Consider the following 19,499-nt stretch of genomic DNA (forward strand, 5'->3'; position numbering starts at 1 on the left):
TAATTTCAGTTTAATACTTCTGAATTGACATTAGTCACGTACGAGAATGCCGGCGTTTTGTAATATGGTCAGTTCACAAGCTCATGCATATGAGTGTATGTTTGTAACCGTGTATGTGTGTGGTATGGGAAATCAATTTTGTAGCTGCTTTGGAGAAATTCGCTGTCTTTAACACCGAAATGTACCGCTAACTTAATTCGACAGAGAATAACTTATAAAACTTCGAAATAACACGCTTTCTTAATAATTACAAGCTGATGTTACTGACGCCTTCTTATTGTATGCGCTGGATCAACCGTAAATTTGTAAGAGTTCAACATGCCGCTAAGACAATAATTAGATTGTCATGGCAAAACCACCGACAGACGCACCGCAGTTTCCAATACAGCTGCTGCAAACTCATTACCACACTCATACACACGTAAAAAAGTATGTTGTCCGCTGCTGTTCAATCCAACTGTTACAGCGACAGGCTATTATTGCTTTCAACTCAGTTCACGTTTCATTTTTATTCCTTCAAACAAATGCGCCTACGACTCTTCTGTAATTCCTAAGCATAAATGATTTGTCAAAAAAGTCGGCATCTCTCTGCTCTCCTTCGTGTGTGTGTCTGTGCGCAATTTCTTACCGCCGCTCGACTCCTGCGTGAACTGCCATTCGTTGCCCCGCATGAAATCGTCGTCCGTTCGTTCGGTTCATTTGCCTCGTCACGTTAACCTTCAATAACTGTCTAGACGTTCACCGTTATATGCTGCATTAGTTATTTTCGAAATTTTGCGTATACGCACGGTAGTACCCGGGGTTAAGCAATTTTTGTATGCACATAAGTGTGTGTGTGTGTTATGTATGTTTAGATGTAAGGTCATCAAGGCACATAGGCACCACACAACGATGTCGACCATAAAGATTATTCAACTTTCAAACGTTACGTCGTTCTTGGCGCAAACGTCAAGGTCAAGCTGCCGGCCGGCAGGACATTTACCCAATAAGTTGCAAAAACAAAAATATAAAAATTTGTAAGACCGGAAAATTTCCAAGTTTAAACGCCAAAAAATTGGAAAAAATGCAAAATCTGCAGAGTAGTCACGCTCGTACGCACTTAATTTGCATTTTTGCAAGGTTTTTCATTACGCCTTGAATTTCAACGTTTTTTTTATGCATTATCTGTATTTTTCAAATTCTTATTATTTACATACAATATATTCAAATAACCTACACTCTTACCCTCAAATCCTTTTTCCACTACCGAAAATTCTACAAACTTCTTGCTGTACCCACGGCTCATTCACAGTCTCATCTCACCTAGCAACCAGAAATGACATACAGCCGTCACCTTTGAGTTCATGGCAATTGTCAAAGCGTATGCAAGCGGTCATGACACCTTCTAGGTAGACACACAGTCAACGTCAGCTATTGCCTCATTAAATCAATTTCATTGCCTTAAACCCTTTTCACCTTGCAAGGAACAGCTTTTTATTCACAAGCATAATTTGGCGTCTCCTTGTATGGGTGGCAAACGCATTCCTGTAGCTGCGCCGAGCGCCCGTCAGTGAAACAGTATTTTGCGCCAGACACATTTTTGAGGCCAAAAGACGACCTTGTATTTTACCACCATCTCAAACTCACGTCGTATTTCGATTTCATTTCGACCACAGCAGTCGGGACTCCGCGCTCTATACTCCGAACTTGGCACTGGAGGTACATGCCGCTACAGCCGTATACCATTCAAAGTGCTACGAATTCCAAAAATTTGCCATTGACTTCGTCTGCGTCTGCCACCTGTGCTCACACACGCATTAATCCTTCGGACATTTGTCCTTGAATTCGAACGTTCGCACGCAATTGCCTGCGTACGAAACTTTCAGCGGCTATTGGCTCGTACCTCAAAGCTCGTTTGTCTGCAGCAGAAGCTTTGTGGATGACTAAGCTCGTTTAGATGCCGACGAGTGTGCTTGTGTAAAATGTGTAGGCCAAACTTTATTAACGAATGAAACAACAGCAATACAAATGATGCGACCAAACGTCTGCCACATTCTGCCTACTCTACATGCCGTATTTAAATATTTGCTTGCATCTGTCTGTGACGCGTCGCTGCTGTGTGTCGGTGGAGGAAAAGGTTAAGCGCCTCATTTTCTCTGGCCGTTGGTAGTAGTAGCTTACATTACTACCTAGTATACATTAAGGCGCTTCTATTATGGCTTGTGTGTCTCTTATGACTACCAAGTGTACGTAACGCTTCGACTGTCTGTTGCCTAAATACTTACGGCTTTTACACACTGCCTACGTAACAGTTACGACTCTGCCCGCAATATTCGCTTCTATTAAGTCCTCAAACTTTTGTTTGATTTAGCATACGCTTGCTATACACTCGCATATTCTGTCAATGAACTTAGTGGGGGTTCCTGCATGCGTGGGCTGTTCTGTATTACGTAAAGCGATGTCAATGTCAATGCCGCTGATAATGATTAGCAAAAGGTTGTTGTGTGCTGCCTACGATTCATTGGATACTCATGAACTTGATACACTGACGCGAAAGTCTACTCGAGGGAATCTGATTGCATAGCCTACATTAAGGCTCACGAACGAAACAAATTTCTTTAAATAATATCAGCATTTTGTACCAAATTCTACACTTTTACGCCTCCGTAAAAATGCCCACGCAGTGATTTCAGTTGCACACCTTCGCTATTTTGCGTGTGCGTGACGACATTCTCCTGCGAACATCCATATCCGCGGCACTGTATGACGTCAGTTAAACTCCTGCCACAAATTGCATAAATTATAAGTTTATTCAAGAATCTACCAAATAAATATTTCCTTTTATACAACTCTGTGTTCCAAGCATTCCCTAACATACAAGTAATACAAGTTGTATTTTTTTTAAAAAAGCATATATTATTATTTCGTAAAAAATATATGTTTTTAATAAAATGTGTTCATTACTTTTTGAATATCAGTCTGTCATCGACCAGCAGCCGCGGGTCATTTACCCTTTCTCCTTTAATTTAATACCTTTTGCAGTTCACACAGTTTTTGATTAATTACACAAACTCGCAACGGCATTTCATTAACTTGAAATTGCTTTCCCTGCCTTCCCCGCTTCTTCGCTTGCCTTCGTGGAATTCTGTTCATTTCGACGACACAAAATTAATGCTGAATTTCATTAAAATTATATCCGATTGCAGGATTTTTGGTATATTATTATTTTTTTTACTCATAGAACAACGTACAACCATTAGTTAATAATGAATTAATATACTAACAACAATTATTATTATTATTTTTAATAAATCAGCGACTTTTGAGAAAACAGCCTAAGTAAACTTAAATAAAATATAGTTGTTGTATCAAAATGTAAAAGATTAAAGTAAAAATGTAAATTATGCTTTAACACTTTATTGCTCGCTTCGAGATATTATTAGAAAAGTCCAAAAGCCCTCAAAATGGCTGTTAGTTTTTTGTTAGAAATATTTATTGTCAAAAATGGACTCGACAATTTTTGTAATGCAGCACTGTACCGCAAAGCATACTATTAATGACAACCCAGTAAAAAGAAGTAATTTTTTGTATATAACAATTTATTTCTAAAGTTTTTCTCATTTCCTTTATTTTCAGGTAAGTCCCTTTGAAGTCAGTACAGAAGTTCAGCAAATAGGATCTCAATTTAACGTAAGTCAAAGTATTCGTAAGCAAAATTCAGCATGAAATGAGTTCACTTGACTTAAACTTTTTCAAAAATGACGAATTGTAGCTTCACGAGTTGCCACGAAAGTTGAAATTTTACGCCGAAATAAGGAAATACAATTTTGCGCCACAAATTTGGATTACAGTTAAGTTATGGCTTTCCATTTCTGTTAATTTCGAAAATTGATGACGGCAAGTTTTTAGCTATTTTATGGAAAGCAAAGACACCGAAAAACGGAGCAAATAATTTTAGTGGCACATTAAGACACCAGTGGCAGGCAAATGCAAGCAATTCGTTGTTGGCCAACACAACAGCTCCATTAACTGCCACTCTGTCCATCCATCCGTTTCGTTTAACCATTGCGGCCAGATTTGACTGCATTTCATTGCTCTGCAGTTCAATTCAATGCTCTGTGCGCTTCGTTTCAGTTCAATTCGCTTCTTTCTCTTCACCTAAAATGTAATCCGTGCGCGCAAATGTCGATTACAATGCGAAATTACATGAAATTAATGTTTTTCCGTTGCAGCCATTCCAGTTTGTCGGGCGGCGGTGTAGTTAGAGCGCTCGCACACTTACACAAAAATATAAATAGGCGGCATTCGTACCGACAAATCGCCGACAACCTAAGACTCCTGCTCCAGAAAATTGTGCGGCTGCTGAAATTTCGCACGAATAAACGCTGCAAATGTAATTGGGCACACTCCAAGTCTAAAATTATTCGAACTTCGCTGTCTCCACCTCCACAAATGGTTTCTTACGCGAATTTCTTACACTTCACTGCAATCTTTGCGCTTTTTTTTAATATTTTTTTTGGAAATCGGATTTAATCGTGTCATATCTTCGTGCTTTCTTACACACAAGGTCTAACTGAAAATGTTTGATATGCGAAAGTACTAAGCATTTTTAATAGAAAATTGTATATAATACTTATTCATGATTTTCCTAGTACAGCGTGACGTCAATTTGTAAATCTTCGCCAAGAAAAATACCTTTAGTTTTAAATTAACGTTAGAGGGCAACCCTAATTTAATAAAAAACGTTTTCAGTAGAAATATTTGAATTCATATCATATAAATGTGTATGTATTTGCATATTTTATTACTCATATATAAGTTCAATATTTTTATCAAAAACCTTGAAGTAATATTTTTTAAAGCTACAAAATGTTTACTGATATTAATCATATTAATTTAATTCACCTTAGGTATATACCCACCCTTATAAATGATTTTCTTTATTTACATATGAATCACTCTGTACTCAGATTTAAAAAATTATTAATTTAACCGCAAAAAGTTGCTCATACGCACCGTAGTAAACCTACTCTTGATACGATGGAGAGTGTGAGACGATTATTCCAATATAGGTTTCAAACCAAAATTTCTTTTTTCTGCTCTTGTACGTTTCGAGGTTAAACAACATTTTTCGAACTAGCTTTTTGCAGCCTCGCTTATACAAAAAATACTTTCAAAAACATTTTTATAACATATTAGTAGATTTTGGTTTTCATTTGTGGTTACCTAACCCACATAAAATAAAATAAAAATATTGCTTTAAATTTATAAGTGCTACACACATACGTGCAACATGCTACAACGTGATACCGATAAGAGTGAAAACTTTGACATAACCTTAGAATGTCCACAGGGAATTCATTAACCACACATAATACTAAACAACAACAACATATGTATATGCAACTATTTCTGAGGGAAAGTAAAGCAAGATGAGAGCAGATAACCATTTATGAACAACAATTGCATAGTTAAAGTTCAGAGAGGGGGGATGCTCTTCGGCAAAATAAGGTTAATAAAAAAAGGCAAAGATTGCATGCAGAAAGGCATGAAGGAATGTACTTTACAAAATCGTTTTTGTGTTTGAGTTTTCAAATGAAACTATTTTTTTAAGGAATGGGATACAAAGCAAGGTTTTTCATTAAATTTTTGGGTAAATGGTATAAGGAAAATGCGAAAAGTATTATTAGAGATACCCACTTGACGCAAAGTCTATCCAATAACATACATTTTATAGTTAAAGTAAAAAATCTTAAATATGGTGGACATAATTTGTTGCAATAAAACATAAATAAAATTTCGTTTTCATTTAAAACAGAAAATATTACATAAGCAATATGAGTATAACAAATAACATAAAAATATCATATGAATATTATATAAAACGCAGATACATAAATCATAACTAATTAATGCTCTTTAAAGCGCTTTTCGAGGTCTGGGTTGAGACATTGAATGATAGCAAACGTACGAGTACATAGAGGATATGTGGGACAATTGAAATGTGTCTGTGCCGCAATATAAGCATTACATACACATGTGCAAGTACATCGTTATGTACTCAAATACGTATGCGCACTCGCCACACTGTAACATACTGCTCAAATGTACATAATGAATAAATTGCATTGTAAATATGCCTGACCTGGTTTACTTTTCATGCCGCCCCAACGCGAAATGGACTGTGTCACGACGATGTTGCATGCAACAAAGCGCAGTGGCGACACGGCCTTGCTAAATGCCACATTGTACGTTTGTATGTGTGGTTGTGTGGATGACAAAAACGCAGCAATTGGGTTAAATGCTTAACTGCAACATATATGGTATCATATGCACAAATATGTTGCCTTAAAAATGTGTGCACCAACCAGAATAATAGACAATATTTTCGAAGTAGTTCCCCTACGCTGAAAACTACATTGTTAAAATTATTGCATGCTGTAATTTCGCCGCGCATAAAAAATTGAGTAAACGCAGCATCGTTGCATGCAACACAACTGCACACCCATTTATAACTTTCAAGGTGCGCATTGATGTGCGTCACTTTGCTTTTGTGTGTCTTACCTTGACCGAATTCACCTAACGAATTTGTGAGTGATTGCATAGCACCCACTGCCCTCAAATCTAGGCGCGCACAGACACACTCATACATATGTACTCTTTTTGCATCTGACATGCGTTTGACAGGTGGAAGCACGGCTAATGCTAATTCCAGTACAAACAGTTTTTGTCGTGTAAGTTTAGCTATTCGCTTTTGCTCCACAAACCGAACATAACGCACCGCTTACCACCTCTGCGCCCTGGACTTTTGCGAGACCTGACCAACTTTCGTATGCCATAGTTCACCTTGAGCATAAAATGAGTGTGTGTGTGTGGCATGCAACAAGCATACATATTATATAAACTGCAGGCATATAAGCATATATACACTAGAATAGCATATACAAATATGTATTCGTGTATATGTGTATTCGCGCATGTTTTGTTGCAGCATTTCAAGGAAATTTATGCGAAGCCTTGTGGAGTGTCAGCATATACTGCAGAGCAAGTAATGCAAACGCTGCTCACTGCCCGTTCGCATAGTTGTTGCAAGCATTGCATTTTTTTCTCAAACCATTTGCCCCAACAGCTGCGAAAGTGGGTCACGCCAGCCACACACTAATGGCGAAAATTTCATTTCAATGCCAACGCATTTTCGTCCTTCGTAAATACGCAAACTAATCCACATTTAACAAATGGTTACGCGCATAAATTTAAACATTTTTCCTTTATAATTACACAAAACATCTTTTTTCAATTTTTTTCAATGCAGTTCTTAAAGTTCCAATATCCTTTATTGCTTCGAAATTTAATGCCAAATTACTCCAATACTTATTATTTTAGTTTAGCAATAAAATACCATATTTGCTTCGCATTTTTTATTATGTATATTCATTAATATTCAGTAAGTCCTCTTTTTTATTTTCCTAACCATCCCGCTGACCGAATGCATCCTTGGTGAGCGGCTATGTAGGTCAGCTGCTGTAGTTGTACTTTCATGTTTGTTCCAGTTTTACATTTTCCTTTCGTTCTCCTACGAACTTCGCTGCCATTTGAAATTTGGAGCAGTTTAATGATTTCACTTTTTCAACTCTCAAACCTTTTTTATGTTTCTTTCGCATTTTCTATTGCATTTTCTCATTGTGGCGTCATACAAGCCACACAAAATACCCTAAAAGTCCACATATCCTTAGTCAATTTCTTTAGTGCGCGAGCTCTTTGCTAGCAAGTGAAGTATTTGATAAATCACTTATGAAATCAGGAATCTACTGAGCGCATACGAGTATGTGCATGAAGTTTTTGTTACTATAAATTTAATCTTTTTTTTTGGAATGTTAAAAATGTTTAACAAAAAATTATAGGTCCAAACTCATTTAAGCATTTATTTCTTTTACTGGTGATACACATTTAAGAGTTAATTTCTTAGAAGGTTAGATTTTTGGCTTCCCCACATATGACGAAATGTGGTTTAAATATAGAATAACATAACTCAAAAACAAACAAAAAAAAACATAATAAAAAAATCTGGAATGGGCCAGACAGGCTGGAAAATAAAATACAGAACTCTCCAAAATAAGAGAGCAACACAAGTACCACAACTAAACCGTTGTGGTATGGTTATGCAGGATAAATCCCGCAAGGTACACGATTGCCGTACTTTTGTTTAAACATTTTCAAATTTGGTCCAATAATTTCTAAAAAAATTTAGAACAAAACAAGTAATAAAAACTTTTTAAAAATTTATGTTTTTTTAGGTGCGCCAGAAACTTTTGAAACATACGCATGTGAAAAGTGGGTTTTACAAGACATAGAATTTGTTGAAAATTGTAATTATATAAAATAAATTTCAAAACAAAACTCTTTAAGTCAACATAGTATGTACATATATAGAGTTTAATTTTTTCTAAGGTTTAAAATCTAAATAATTTATTTTTTAAATTATAAACTATATTTTATATAAATTATAACAAAAAGCATTACTTTTTTTATAGCTAATGGTTTTAAATATAATATAAAATATATTCCAACAACATATAAACAGAAATATAATTCAAAAGCGGTGCGTTTCTGAATATTTGAGAAGATTTAACTCCACTAGCAACTCTCTAAACTTGGAATTTCATATTATAATATGTAACACACACAAATACATGCAAATAAATCATATAAGCTATAATAACATTTGGCTAAAGACTTCAATTCAAATTGAATGGGAAAATCATTTTTATTTTTTTTTTCAATTTTTCTTATTTCAAATTGATTGTATTGTACAATAACTGTAATTTTAATCTACTTTAAAATCTTATTTGCGCGAAAAAATTAATTTAGCATTTCATAACATATAAAAATATAAGTATGTATGCAAGTATGCCGTTTTGCAACCCTCAAACTTTCACTGCCGCAAACTCAGCACTTGGCTACATTAAAACAAATGCTGCAACAAAACAAAAAGCACCGAAAAATCGATTACCGCCAAATGATGGAATCAAGTTAATAGACATTTTGACATGAATGAAATGAACTGTGTGGAAAGTCCTTAACAACTCAACACCGGCTTGTCATTTTCCCTTTCTAAAATATTGCATACACACACATGCACACATACACACACACGTATATATAGAAAAGCATAAATTGTGTATCAGCGTTTACCAAAATGCTTACTTTCTCTTTTATGCGGGCTTTGTCGCCATGAAAAGTGCTCCGTTGACTCGCTGAATATGGTATGTATGTATACTCGTCATACATACATATATTCGTTTATGTAGATCTGGCAAAGCCACAATGCGCGGAAATTGAGAATGAATTTTCATTTCCACAATAACATACATAATTTCAGGAATATTCGTGCATGTACATACATACACAAATCTGATATTTGTAAACTTATGGCAAATACGCTCTCTCCAAAATTCCATAACATATTTTTGAACATCTTCTAAAAATCTTAATCGTTATACTAAAACAACGTGCTGCCGACGCTTTTCCTGCTTTCTTATCGGTGCATAAAACTTAAAAGCCGATTAAACGTTTTTACTAAATCAATTGAATGTCATTTGCGAAATAGGGCAACGCAAGTACTACAAACTCTCCCAAATGAACAGCAACTTTCGCCTGGGGACGCGTACGAACTAAAGTAAAAGGGAAATTCTCCGAACACTCCGAAACTCTCAAAGAGTAGCAAGGACTCTATAACTTCTGAGAGCATAATTTTATGTATGTACACACAGGTTTTATTAACTCTACTGAATGTGAAAATAGAAAGTTGCTCATACGCCTGAGCATCTCTCAATTCGCGACTACTTGAAGCAGGACAACAAAGAAAAACTAGAATTAACTCTAAAAAAACCAACTAAGAGTACCTACTTCGAAGTGTTCTAAATGACGTTTTTGAATGCCGAAATATTTTCAAAAAACAAAATCAAGCAACAATCAAAATTAATATCTTTAGGAAATTTACCTCTAAAGTTGAGGTTGAAAATGTTAAAATTTTTGTTTTGATAAAGCCTTAAACATATATACATAAATGAATATACATAGCAACTCCAAAAAATATCTACACACTCAAAACTTCAGCTTTACCCGGTGACCTAATTTTTCTCCGCATTCCCCAAAAACATAAGAAATGTGTCAGCATGCGCTCTCCTCTCGCAAGGATTTGAGCTCAAGCTAACAATATTTCACTCTTAACTGGAATACTCTTCAATATGGATACAACACTCTTAAAGTTTTGTCGCTTATTGAAAGGGAATTCATTTGAATACACAAGAATATAAATAAAATTCTCTTAATCATGCAAATGTGTAGTTTTCGGCTAGCGACCCTGCGCGTAGCGCATTGCTGATAACTTCATATTATCGTATTACCATCAGTACGTACTTGTTTATATTTTGACCCATATATTTTCGGCAATGCACATACTATCATCCCTTACCAGTGCTCCGCCTGAAAGGGGTGGTTCAGTAATGTTCGAGCACTTTGCAAACATTCCAACATTTAGCGGCACTTTTTCACTTACATTTAGTTGTATTTGCTTGTGTTGAGCATAAATATCAGAAAGCAGTGAAAACTGAACAAAAACAAAAGAGAAGTGGAGGGTGGAAAGGCGCAAGAAAAGAATGCTTCCACTAACCCAGAATGCAATGCCTTCGAGCGTAGCAAGGCGGCGTTATGACCCTCGCACTGCGAGAGCTAGTGGACGTGTAATGCCGTCTCCTAAAAGCCATGCAGCAATCAAAATAAATTGGGGAATAAGTTTAACGAGCACGAAATATAAGAATACAGATGAGATGGAGCATAAAGTCACTAGCAATGTTATATATGTATGCACATACATATGTAAAGGTATAGGCGTGTAGATAGAATAGAAATACATGTGTATGAGAGTATGAACAACATTTTTTACGCTTTATGAATTCATTTTTGCAGAAGCGAATTTTACACGATTTCATAGCAATGGTTTCTTTAACAACAAAACAACACAAACATATGCATAGACATATACCTACATATGTGCAAATAACTATAAATAACGTTTCTAACTTTTATTTAAGCACCTCTCATTCTTACAGAATAATTATTTCAGAGTAAAATCAGGATAATGTGTATGTTTAACCATTTTTCCCAAGAAAAGCTACTTCAAAAAAATCTAGTTTTCGAAAATTTATATTTATTGTTTACATATTTCAATAGAAATAATTTACTCTAGTATTTTTTTTACTTATTTTCAAATCTGATATAATCTAAAAAAAATTATACAATAATTATTTGCTCAAATTTTAAGTTTCAGCTCTAACAATATTTTTTTGCAATAAAAATGTATTGAAGTCTAATTCTGTTAATTCTAAAATTCCATAATTTTTTTTAAAGTAATCATTTCAGCTGTTGAAATGTGTTATGGTAAGACCTTCAAGCACCCGCTAATTGGCGGACAAGCTCAGCCTAAACCAGTTTTCAAGGATTCCTGCAAGAAGCAAAATAATTAAAAAATATATAATATAAAATAAATATACATACATACAGGTATGTGCAACCGCATTTATATACCGTAATATACAAAAGCATGCACATAAAAGCAACCTCCAATTGAAATCAGGTCAATATTGCAATACAAAAACAATAGAACAACTCTAGTAGCATAAATGCTGGCTTTAAAATTTCTCAATGAAAACAATTTCATAAGAATTAATGACTTAAATGTTTTTAATTGATTCTCAACTTTTGTATTTGTGATCACAGAAATTTTTCATATTTCCTAGAATCAGTTTTTGATATAATATAGGGTGATCCATTTCGAGGTTCCCTACTTTTTTAAAGAAAGAAGCACAGAAAATTCAAATATAATGGGGAATGTTTATTATCATTCGAAAGAACATTCTTTGGCATTTATTTTTTGAAGATTATCTCTTTTCAATATTGGCCGTGGCTACGTCTCAGATGGTCCATTCGTTGAGTCCAATTTTCGATGACTCGTTCGAGCATTTCGACTGGTAACTGGCGATTGATAGGCGTCATGTATTGCTCCATGGTCTGAATCGAAGCAGGATTGCCCGCATAGACTTTAGACTTTACATATACCCACAGGAAAAAGTCTAACGGTGTGATATCACAAGATCTTGGTGGCCAATCGAATGGCTCAAAACGTGAAATTGTCTGATCACCGAAGTGTTCTCTCAATAAATCCATTGATTGATGCGATGTGTGGCCGAAATATGGACCGATGATTTCACCGGCCCACAAACCACATCGAACCGTTGTTTTTTCTGGATGAAATGGCAGCTCTTGACTCTCTTCAGGTTGCTCTTTGTCCCAAATGCGGCAATTCGGCTTGTTTACATATCCATTGAGCCAGTAATGGGCCTCATCGCTGCGTGCTGGACGTGGTCTATTCGGTCGAATATTATAAAATAATGAATGATAGTTTTCAAGATGGGTGATGGACATTTTCGTAATAAAGTTGAACGATTTGTAAACGTTCTTCAAGCGTAAGTCTTTCCATGAAGAAATGCCAAACAATACTGAACAAAAATAACATGACAGCAAAACATGGCTCACGTGTGATCTGTCAAAAAAAGGCTATTGATAAAAGTACCTCTACTTAGGTCACCCGTTATTATCCGAGTTGTTGTTTTAAAATTGCAAGTTTATGTCAGGGACTAAAAATTTCACAAGTCAACATTTATTAAATTAATTTTAAATTAATTTTTTTTTTGTTTTATTAAAGTTTTTTAAAGTTAACTGATTTGTTGTTGTTTTTGTTGTGAATATGCACATATACGTCAAGGACGCCAGGGAATTTAAAAGTTAGTTCAATAATCTTCATATATTATATATGATTTCATTATATTTTTAGTAGTGGCTTGGGATCGGCACATGCACATAAATACATATGTATATGTACAATATATACATATATACAAGTTCATACAACGCTTTCATAAATATATGTATGTATATAAACACAATTAACATACACACATAATACTTAACACAATTGACCTAGTAAACGTCATGCCATACATGTGTAGGTATGTGCTTATTTACCATACATATAGGTATATCAAACTGCACATATATTCAAATATGTATGTACATAAGCATATACAGTTAGTAGTGCAAGCATCTGCTTGGTTCTCGCCATTTCACAGTAGCAACGTCTCCTTGACACAAATGGCCTTATTCTCATTCTCAATTTGCCCTCCACACGTTTTTGTCTATGCACTTCAATAATATTTCTCCATTACAAGGATGCATCATAATGTTAATGCACTGCCAACCAAACTTATGCTGCCATCGTCTAGCGGCCTATAGTTGTCGGCGGCCTCGTCAACTTCACCCACATTTATCACACTTGCATTTACCAACATTCCCACATGCATGCATACATAGATATGGTACATATGTGTAAATATATGCGTATGTACAAGCAATATACATGATGAACTCGTTTTGAAGTCGCGATTTTGCAATGCGCTCGTGTTATCATTCCGGCTAGCGGTGTTTTCCCATTCAGCACTAATACATTCACAGTTGAAGCCGGCACGTCGCCGGTTGTAGGTTTGCCTTGGTTGTCCTTTATCGAGTGACTAATTGTATATCAGCTTTGCGCGCGCAACGCTCTTATCGAGTGGCAATAAATTGCAAACGTAAATGTGAATGTTACAAGTGATTTGTCTTGAGGCACCGAAGAGTTGAGGATCGTAAATAAAAGTATGCGTGATCACTACAATAGATCGACACGGCAGTCCAGCCTAAAAGTAGGCAACTCTTAAACTTTAATACTTGATATTTATGAATTGATAAATTTTATAATAATTATATATAAAAAATTTACTTGCATATTTAAATTTGTTATTTATTGCAATTATCATTTATTTTACAGACAAACAAATCCAAATTCAGATGTACCTGGAAAGGCTGCAAACACATAGAGCACACACCGAAAAAGATAGAGCGACACATACGTAATGTTCATCTAGGGTAAGTGCGAGTTATAATTGTATCTATATGCATATTTTTTATTCATAAAAGCACACGTTTACACCTCCGTACTTGTTTCTTGCTGAACTTTCTACATTTCTATGTGCCTTGTATACTCGCAATTCTCCAAAATCCAACAAACACTCTTTTACGCTAGAACCACTCTTTTCTCCCAAATTGCGTCTAATAAAATCGTTGTGGTATTAAATAAATAAAATAAACATAAAAAATAATATTAATTTTAATCAGTTTCTCTTCAATAATATTATTATCCCCGAGAACAGTTATGTATTATGTACCTAGTGTCAATTTTATCTCAAATGGTTTCTCAAAATTCCGCAATACGTTATCGAAATAATACCAGCGAGGCAAAACAAATGTTTTTCATGATAAATCCTTGAAATTTTTTTTCAATTTTTTTTTTTTTTTGTGTTTGGTAACTTAAACCAAGGGAACGCTCACGCTATTACCTTGACACAGTGAGCCAAGCAAAGTGCAAGTTAAATGGCACAAGTGGTAAAAGCGCCGCAACCATTGCAACACACAATCACAACCACAGCTGTGGCGCCCCGGCAACAACAACACTACAATACCCACTGCAGCGGCGCATTTTCCTCTAGTCCTCTAACGTGCGAATCCGCTTTTAGTTGCATTGGCGCTAATGTAAAAAATCTGGGCCAGATGCACTTAAATAGATACATATATATATGTAAATATATACATTGTATATGCATATAAATGCATAAGTATGTTTGTATGGATGTATGTCTAGTAAAAAATAAATTACCAAGCAGCAACTGTAGTGCGATTAGCCCGGTCGTTGGGTGGGCGAACGCACTCGTATTTCTGAGCATTCGTGACAAATGCTGTTCGCTTGCATACACACGAGCAAGGCATTTTGAGGCCAAGGTTTCGTACCACTGCACTGCTTCAGGAAGACTTCGCTTGGGTTTGGTGCATACAAATCGCAGCGTTTAAAGGTTGGGTATGCATATTTTAGAAATCACTTTTATGGATTATCGCTTAAGAAAGTCGGCCGAAAATATTTCCCAAAAATAAGAAACACCGTTATTTGTTCTTTTATCGCGTTTGTAATTATATATATATATATGTATTTTTAATTAATTAACTCTACACACTAATACAGAGCGAACTTTTGTTTCATTATCTTCTTTTATAATAACCTTATATACTAATTGGTTATACAATAATACATATAACTTTAGTTCTCGCATACAAATTAAACTAACTAAATTTCAAATTTGATTTTCTTAGCATAAAGCAAAGGTTATTAAAATAAAAAAATGTGTTTCATTATTTTGTCGATTGCAAATGTAATAAAATATCCTTAATTAAATTTAATATTAAAATTAAAATAAAGAACACATATAGAACAAAAATAATAGTAGCGTAAATAAATAGCAACGCCTAATAAAGGCAAAAAGGAGTGTAGGATACAAATAACTAACCTATTTTACTTCGTTTAAATGATATGAAATCGGTTTTGCTTTGTTGCGAAATTGTTTATATTAAATTGCATTGTAAATTAGCAAATATCAATGTGGAACTTTAGCGATGCTTAACTCTTAATAGAATGCTAAAAGGTGAACAACGCACTAGGGTCTTAATAGTAGTATTTATTAGATATATATGCTTACATTGCTTACAACTAGGAACTATGTACTACCGCCTACACTACTAAAAGGGAGTACGCATAATATCCAATTGAGGTTTACTGATAAATGCAAAAACAAGCACGAAATTGCTTTCATTTAGGTCTAATGCGGAATTCGGGCATTTCAATAATTAAACTATTCGAAAGGAACACATTTCAACCGGCAGTAATTGAAACGCAAGTAATTTTTAAGTGATTTTTTTTTTATTCAAGAGGCATTTCAAATTTTTGCATTGAAAATTATAGAAATTACTTACATCGCACTCAAAGGTTTTCAATAACTAGATCTACTATTTGATGAAACATTAAACATTACAAATTGCATAGCTACAAGAATATATACGCGCTAAAACGTTTGTCGCACTTAAACTACCTCGTTTATAATTTAAATTAATATTCAATACGCTTTATTTACTGTACGTCTACTACTAAAGAAACACAACATCTATACGTTGTAAGTCTGCCATGATTGTTCCTTAAAGTTTAGCTTACATTGCCATTCACTCCAAATTGTCTGCCTATAACTAGACATATATACTTTATTTACGTGTGTTAGCAGTTTCCACTTAAAATATATGTGTATATAAGCTTGAATATGTGTGTATATATATTTCTTTATAATCATTTGAACAAATTTACAAAAAAAAAAAAAAAAAAAAAATATATATGAAAAAAAAAACATATTTCGAGCTTAAATAAATTCTCTTCTTACATAAATATCCTGTCGAATACATCACAAACCAACAACTAACTATTAAAAAAAATAAAAATTTTTTCATCTACTTTCTAAAAAAAAATTTTGTATTTGTGTATAACCGAATCCAAACGAGCGTTATATGTATGAAAAAAAATAGAATTAAAATAAATATTGGTTAAAAACAATTTCTCCTTGGCGTAAAATTATTTCGGGCTGGTAACGTTGCCATCATCGAATCGATTGTAGAATTGAGAAGTTTTTTTAACGTGATTCAATGTTGCTTAATTTAATTGTGAGGGTTCATAAGGGTATGAGAGATGTCCATAGAAGTTTCCGCAAGACCATTAACAGTTATGCCATTTGCTAAATTACTTACTGAAATATAATTGATGATATGACAACTGATAAAAATTTGAGAACAGAGAGTGTAAGAAATTACTTACCAGTACGGGTACCCTGCGGTGCATCAAGTTGCGACCAGTATTGTTCAGAAGGGCTCTGTGTGCTTGTGCCAGGTGGTGCCTGCACCGGTGCACCTGTGTATCTAAAGTATGGATTTTTCAAGTCCAGTGTGTTACTTGAGGATATTAGCGTTCCGTCAATATGCAAATCAATCGTGACATCGTAGGACTGACGGCGATTGGCTTCAAGCAGCACACGACCAGTCAAAAGCTGACCTTGTTTAATGAATATCGGCATTGGTAAAAGACAGCGCACTTGGTACCAATGAGTTAGCGGTGCTGTGGGCGATGTGGAAAGCCAGACTTGCTGGTTAGAACCGCAGAACTCCACATCAAACCAAAAAGCAAGTCCATGACAAATGCCGGTTTGTAATATATGAAACTGGAGAGGTATATCTATAAAAATCATTAAAATAATGAAAAATTCCTTTTATAGACGTAGCAAAAAGTAAATACATACCAATGTTATGTAAGTCGTTTTCATTATCTCGCAGGAAATCACAAATATGCCGCACGGATTTTGCCATACAAATACGTATGTCAAACGTATCGACAATCGGCTGTCGGAAATACTCCTTCATACCTTCCTTATGCAGCGTAGTCAAATCGACGCCATGAAAAGCGGACTGATACCAAAAGTTTGCTTTATTATACTGCTCTGAGTAGAGAGATTCATCTGAAAATGGTGCAATGTGCAAGTCTCCATGTGTGGGAAACATTTTTCCGTTCGGTTTCAACCATTTTCTAGCGTGCAAATATGTTTCAAGCATGCGCTCATTGTAGAGCATGTATCCCATAGGTTCTGATATAATTACGTCTACCATTTCAGGTATTTCAATTTCTTCAATTTTACCAGGCATCACAAATATTTTATCCTGCACGTTATTAGAATCAACCAATTGCTGTGCATACTGTGCCATATTAGAGGCTTCAATGGCATACACTTTAGCGGCACCTGCCTGTACAGCAAAAAACGATAAAATCCCTGAGCCAGCACCCACATCCAAAACTATTTTGTTCTGTGACATTAAATCGTTAGCTATTTAAATATCTCAGTACGGAATAAAAATATCTTACATGAAAATCAGTGGAATTGCCAAGAATGGCACGCTGATATGTGCTGGTGCGAACATAATCTTGCATCATATTCTGCTGCTGCGATAAATATCCATAAAATTGGAAATACTGTGAAGCGGAAGACTCTTCAGTTCGTTGTGAAAATACTGATTTTGGTCGGAGATGTTTTACACTATCGACTAGCTTTCGAAACCGTTGCTGTTCTACAAAGCCAAAAAAATATAATGTTAATATATGTGCATTGTATTTTTTATATAATATATTTGTTACCATATGCAGATGAAAATCTCAGAAGCAAATTATCATTATCCAGTGAAAGCGCATACGTTTGGCGGCCTATTTGTGATGATTCGGTATCATATGCAAGCAAGTACTCTTTAAGCACATTCGAAGTGTCGTTATCTAAAAAATTCAAACGTATATTTTAATTACATTCAACATATTCTCAGTCCATACAGCAGATTAGATCATTTGTAAATAATGCTTACCTGGTGTAATTTTTAAGAGAACACCTTGTGGGTCATAAATGCACAGCAAAGTACAACTTGTCTTATATTTGCAACTAAATTTGAGATTTGTTTCGTCGACAACTTCGCTAATAATGACACCATTAAAACTGCTGGTACCATTGGCATTAAGGCCTCCATTGCCGCCTCCGCTCGTACCACCATTATTTGCAATTGTAATTACACCACTGTTGTTTTTACTATGCCCACCACTACTCAATGCACATAGGGATGAGGAGGAATTATTGCGTTCAACTCGTTCAGTAACAATATTATTAATATTGGTGGACATTTTTTGTCTGTAAACGCCGATAAATTTCGTTTCCTTTCAAATTATCTAAACCGTGTATTCTTAATAAATAGTAATTGACTTTTTTGCTCACAGCGATTCCTTCTGTATGCTTTTCAAAAATATGAAACATCAACTTTCTGCTGCAGATACAATAATAGATACTTAGATGGGTGCTCAATGAAGCTTGAACTTGTACTCGTACTTGGTTCAACTCGAAATAATTCCCTTTTACTTATATGTAGCGCAGTATTTTTAATTAAAAAGGAACGGAATTTTTTTTTTAATAAATTACTTGATACTTCTGTAAAATAAACGCAACTTTGTAAATTTCGATGCCTGACTCTTTCGTAAACGTTGTATTGATTTGCTTTGTCTGTTATTTTCACCGCTTTGACCACCGTCTGTCGATTAATTCATTTCCATCTGCTTCTTCTTCCGAAGTTTCTTTGTTGCGAACACGTTTTGGGTAACTTGATAACAGAATTGTAAGCAAATAATTCTACATCAGTAAGTCACAAGTTTATCCTTGCAAATAATTCGAGAATTAAAATACACGTTTGAATTCTTAAATTTGCAATATGAATTTAGTTGTTTCTTACTTTATTCTTAAATAGTAAGCGCTTTAATTTAACAACAGCACTACACACCATTAAGGGACAGATCAACTACACAAATGTCAGCAGGCAGCACTCGCGTCATTTCATTCCTCACCTTTTATACATCGCATATACCTGTGTAGCTGCTTTATACAATGAAATGGCTTCCTAAGCATATATTGCTATCTCTTTTTCCC

General features: G+C 34.9%; 2 protein-coding genes across 7 annotated transcripts in view; one reads left to right on the forward strand and one right to left on the reverse strand.

Annotated features, from left to right (window-relative positions):
• The window catches only part of Glut4EF (Glucose transporter 4 enhancer factor), a 250,590-nt gene that overhangs the window by 226,128 nt on the left and 4,963 nt on the right, over positions 1–19,499 (forward strand). For 3 of the 4 annotated variants that reach the window (XM_070106639.1, XM_036373735.2, XM_070106642.1), the window contains 2 exons: positions 3,616–3,669; positions 13,901–13,998. In XM_070106639.1, the coding sequence (XP_069962740.1) occupies positions 3,616–3,669; positions 13,901–13,998 (152 nt within the window). The remainder of the gene's footprint in view (positions 1–3,615; positions 3,670–13,900; positions 13,999–19,499) is intronic. The other variant, XM_036373736.2, reaches the window with a different exon arrangement.
• Positions 15,443–19,418, reverse strand: Art4 (arginine methyltransferase 4). 3 transcript variants are annotated; one of them, XM_014242316.3, is made up of 7 exons: positions 19,306–19,418; positions 18,397–19,231; positions 18,179–18,310; positions 17,909–18,111; positions 17,292–17,850; positions 16,814–17,227; positions 15,443–16,745 (listed from the first exon to the last, which is right to left on the reverse strand). In XM_014242316.3, exons 2-7 carry the CDS (start codon positions 18,704–18,706, stop codon positions 16,657–16,659), a joined length of 1,707 nt encoding a protein of 568 aa, XP_014097791.1. In that variant the 5' UTR covers positions 18,707–19,231; positions 19,306–19,418; the 3' UTR covers positions 15,443–16,656. The 3 variants fall into 3 exon arrangements, with proteins under 3 accessions (XP_014097791.1, XP_036229671.1, XP_069962747.1); XM_036373778.2 differs by having other exon boundaries at positions 18,397–19,176; positions 19,306–19,388; XM_070106646.1 differs by having other exon boundaries at positions 18,397–19,378.

Source organism: Bactrocera oleae, chromosome 2, assembly GCF_042242935.1.
Source record: "Bactrocera oleae isolate idBacOlea1 chromosome 2, idBacOlea1, whole genome shotgun sequence".
NCBI classification, from domain to species: domain Eukaryota; kingdom Metazoa; phylum Arthropoda; class Insecta; order Diptera; family Tephritidae; genus Bactrocera; species Bactrocera oleae.

Bases quoted from the DNA above. Each gene is read 5' to 3' on its own strand.
- Art4 (XM_014242316.3), bottom strand. From the start codon at position 18,706: ATGTCCACCAATATTAATAATATTGTTACTGAACGAGTTGAACGCAAT. The intron at 18,112-18,178 runs GTAACAAATATA...TTGGCTTTGTAG, and splicing joins GAGATTTTCATCTGCATATG to AACAGCAACGGTTTCGAAAG. The intron at 17,228-17,291 runs GTATGTATTTAC...TGATTTTTATAG, and splicing joins AAACGACTTACATAACATTG to ATATACCTCTCCAGTTTCAT.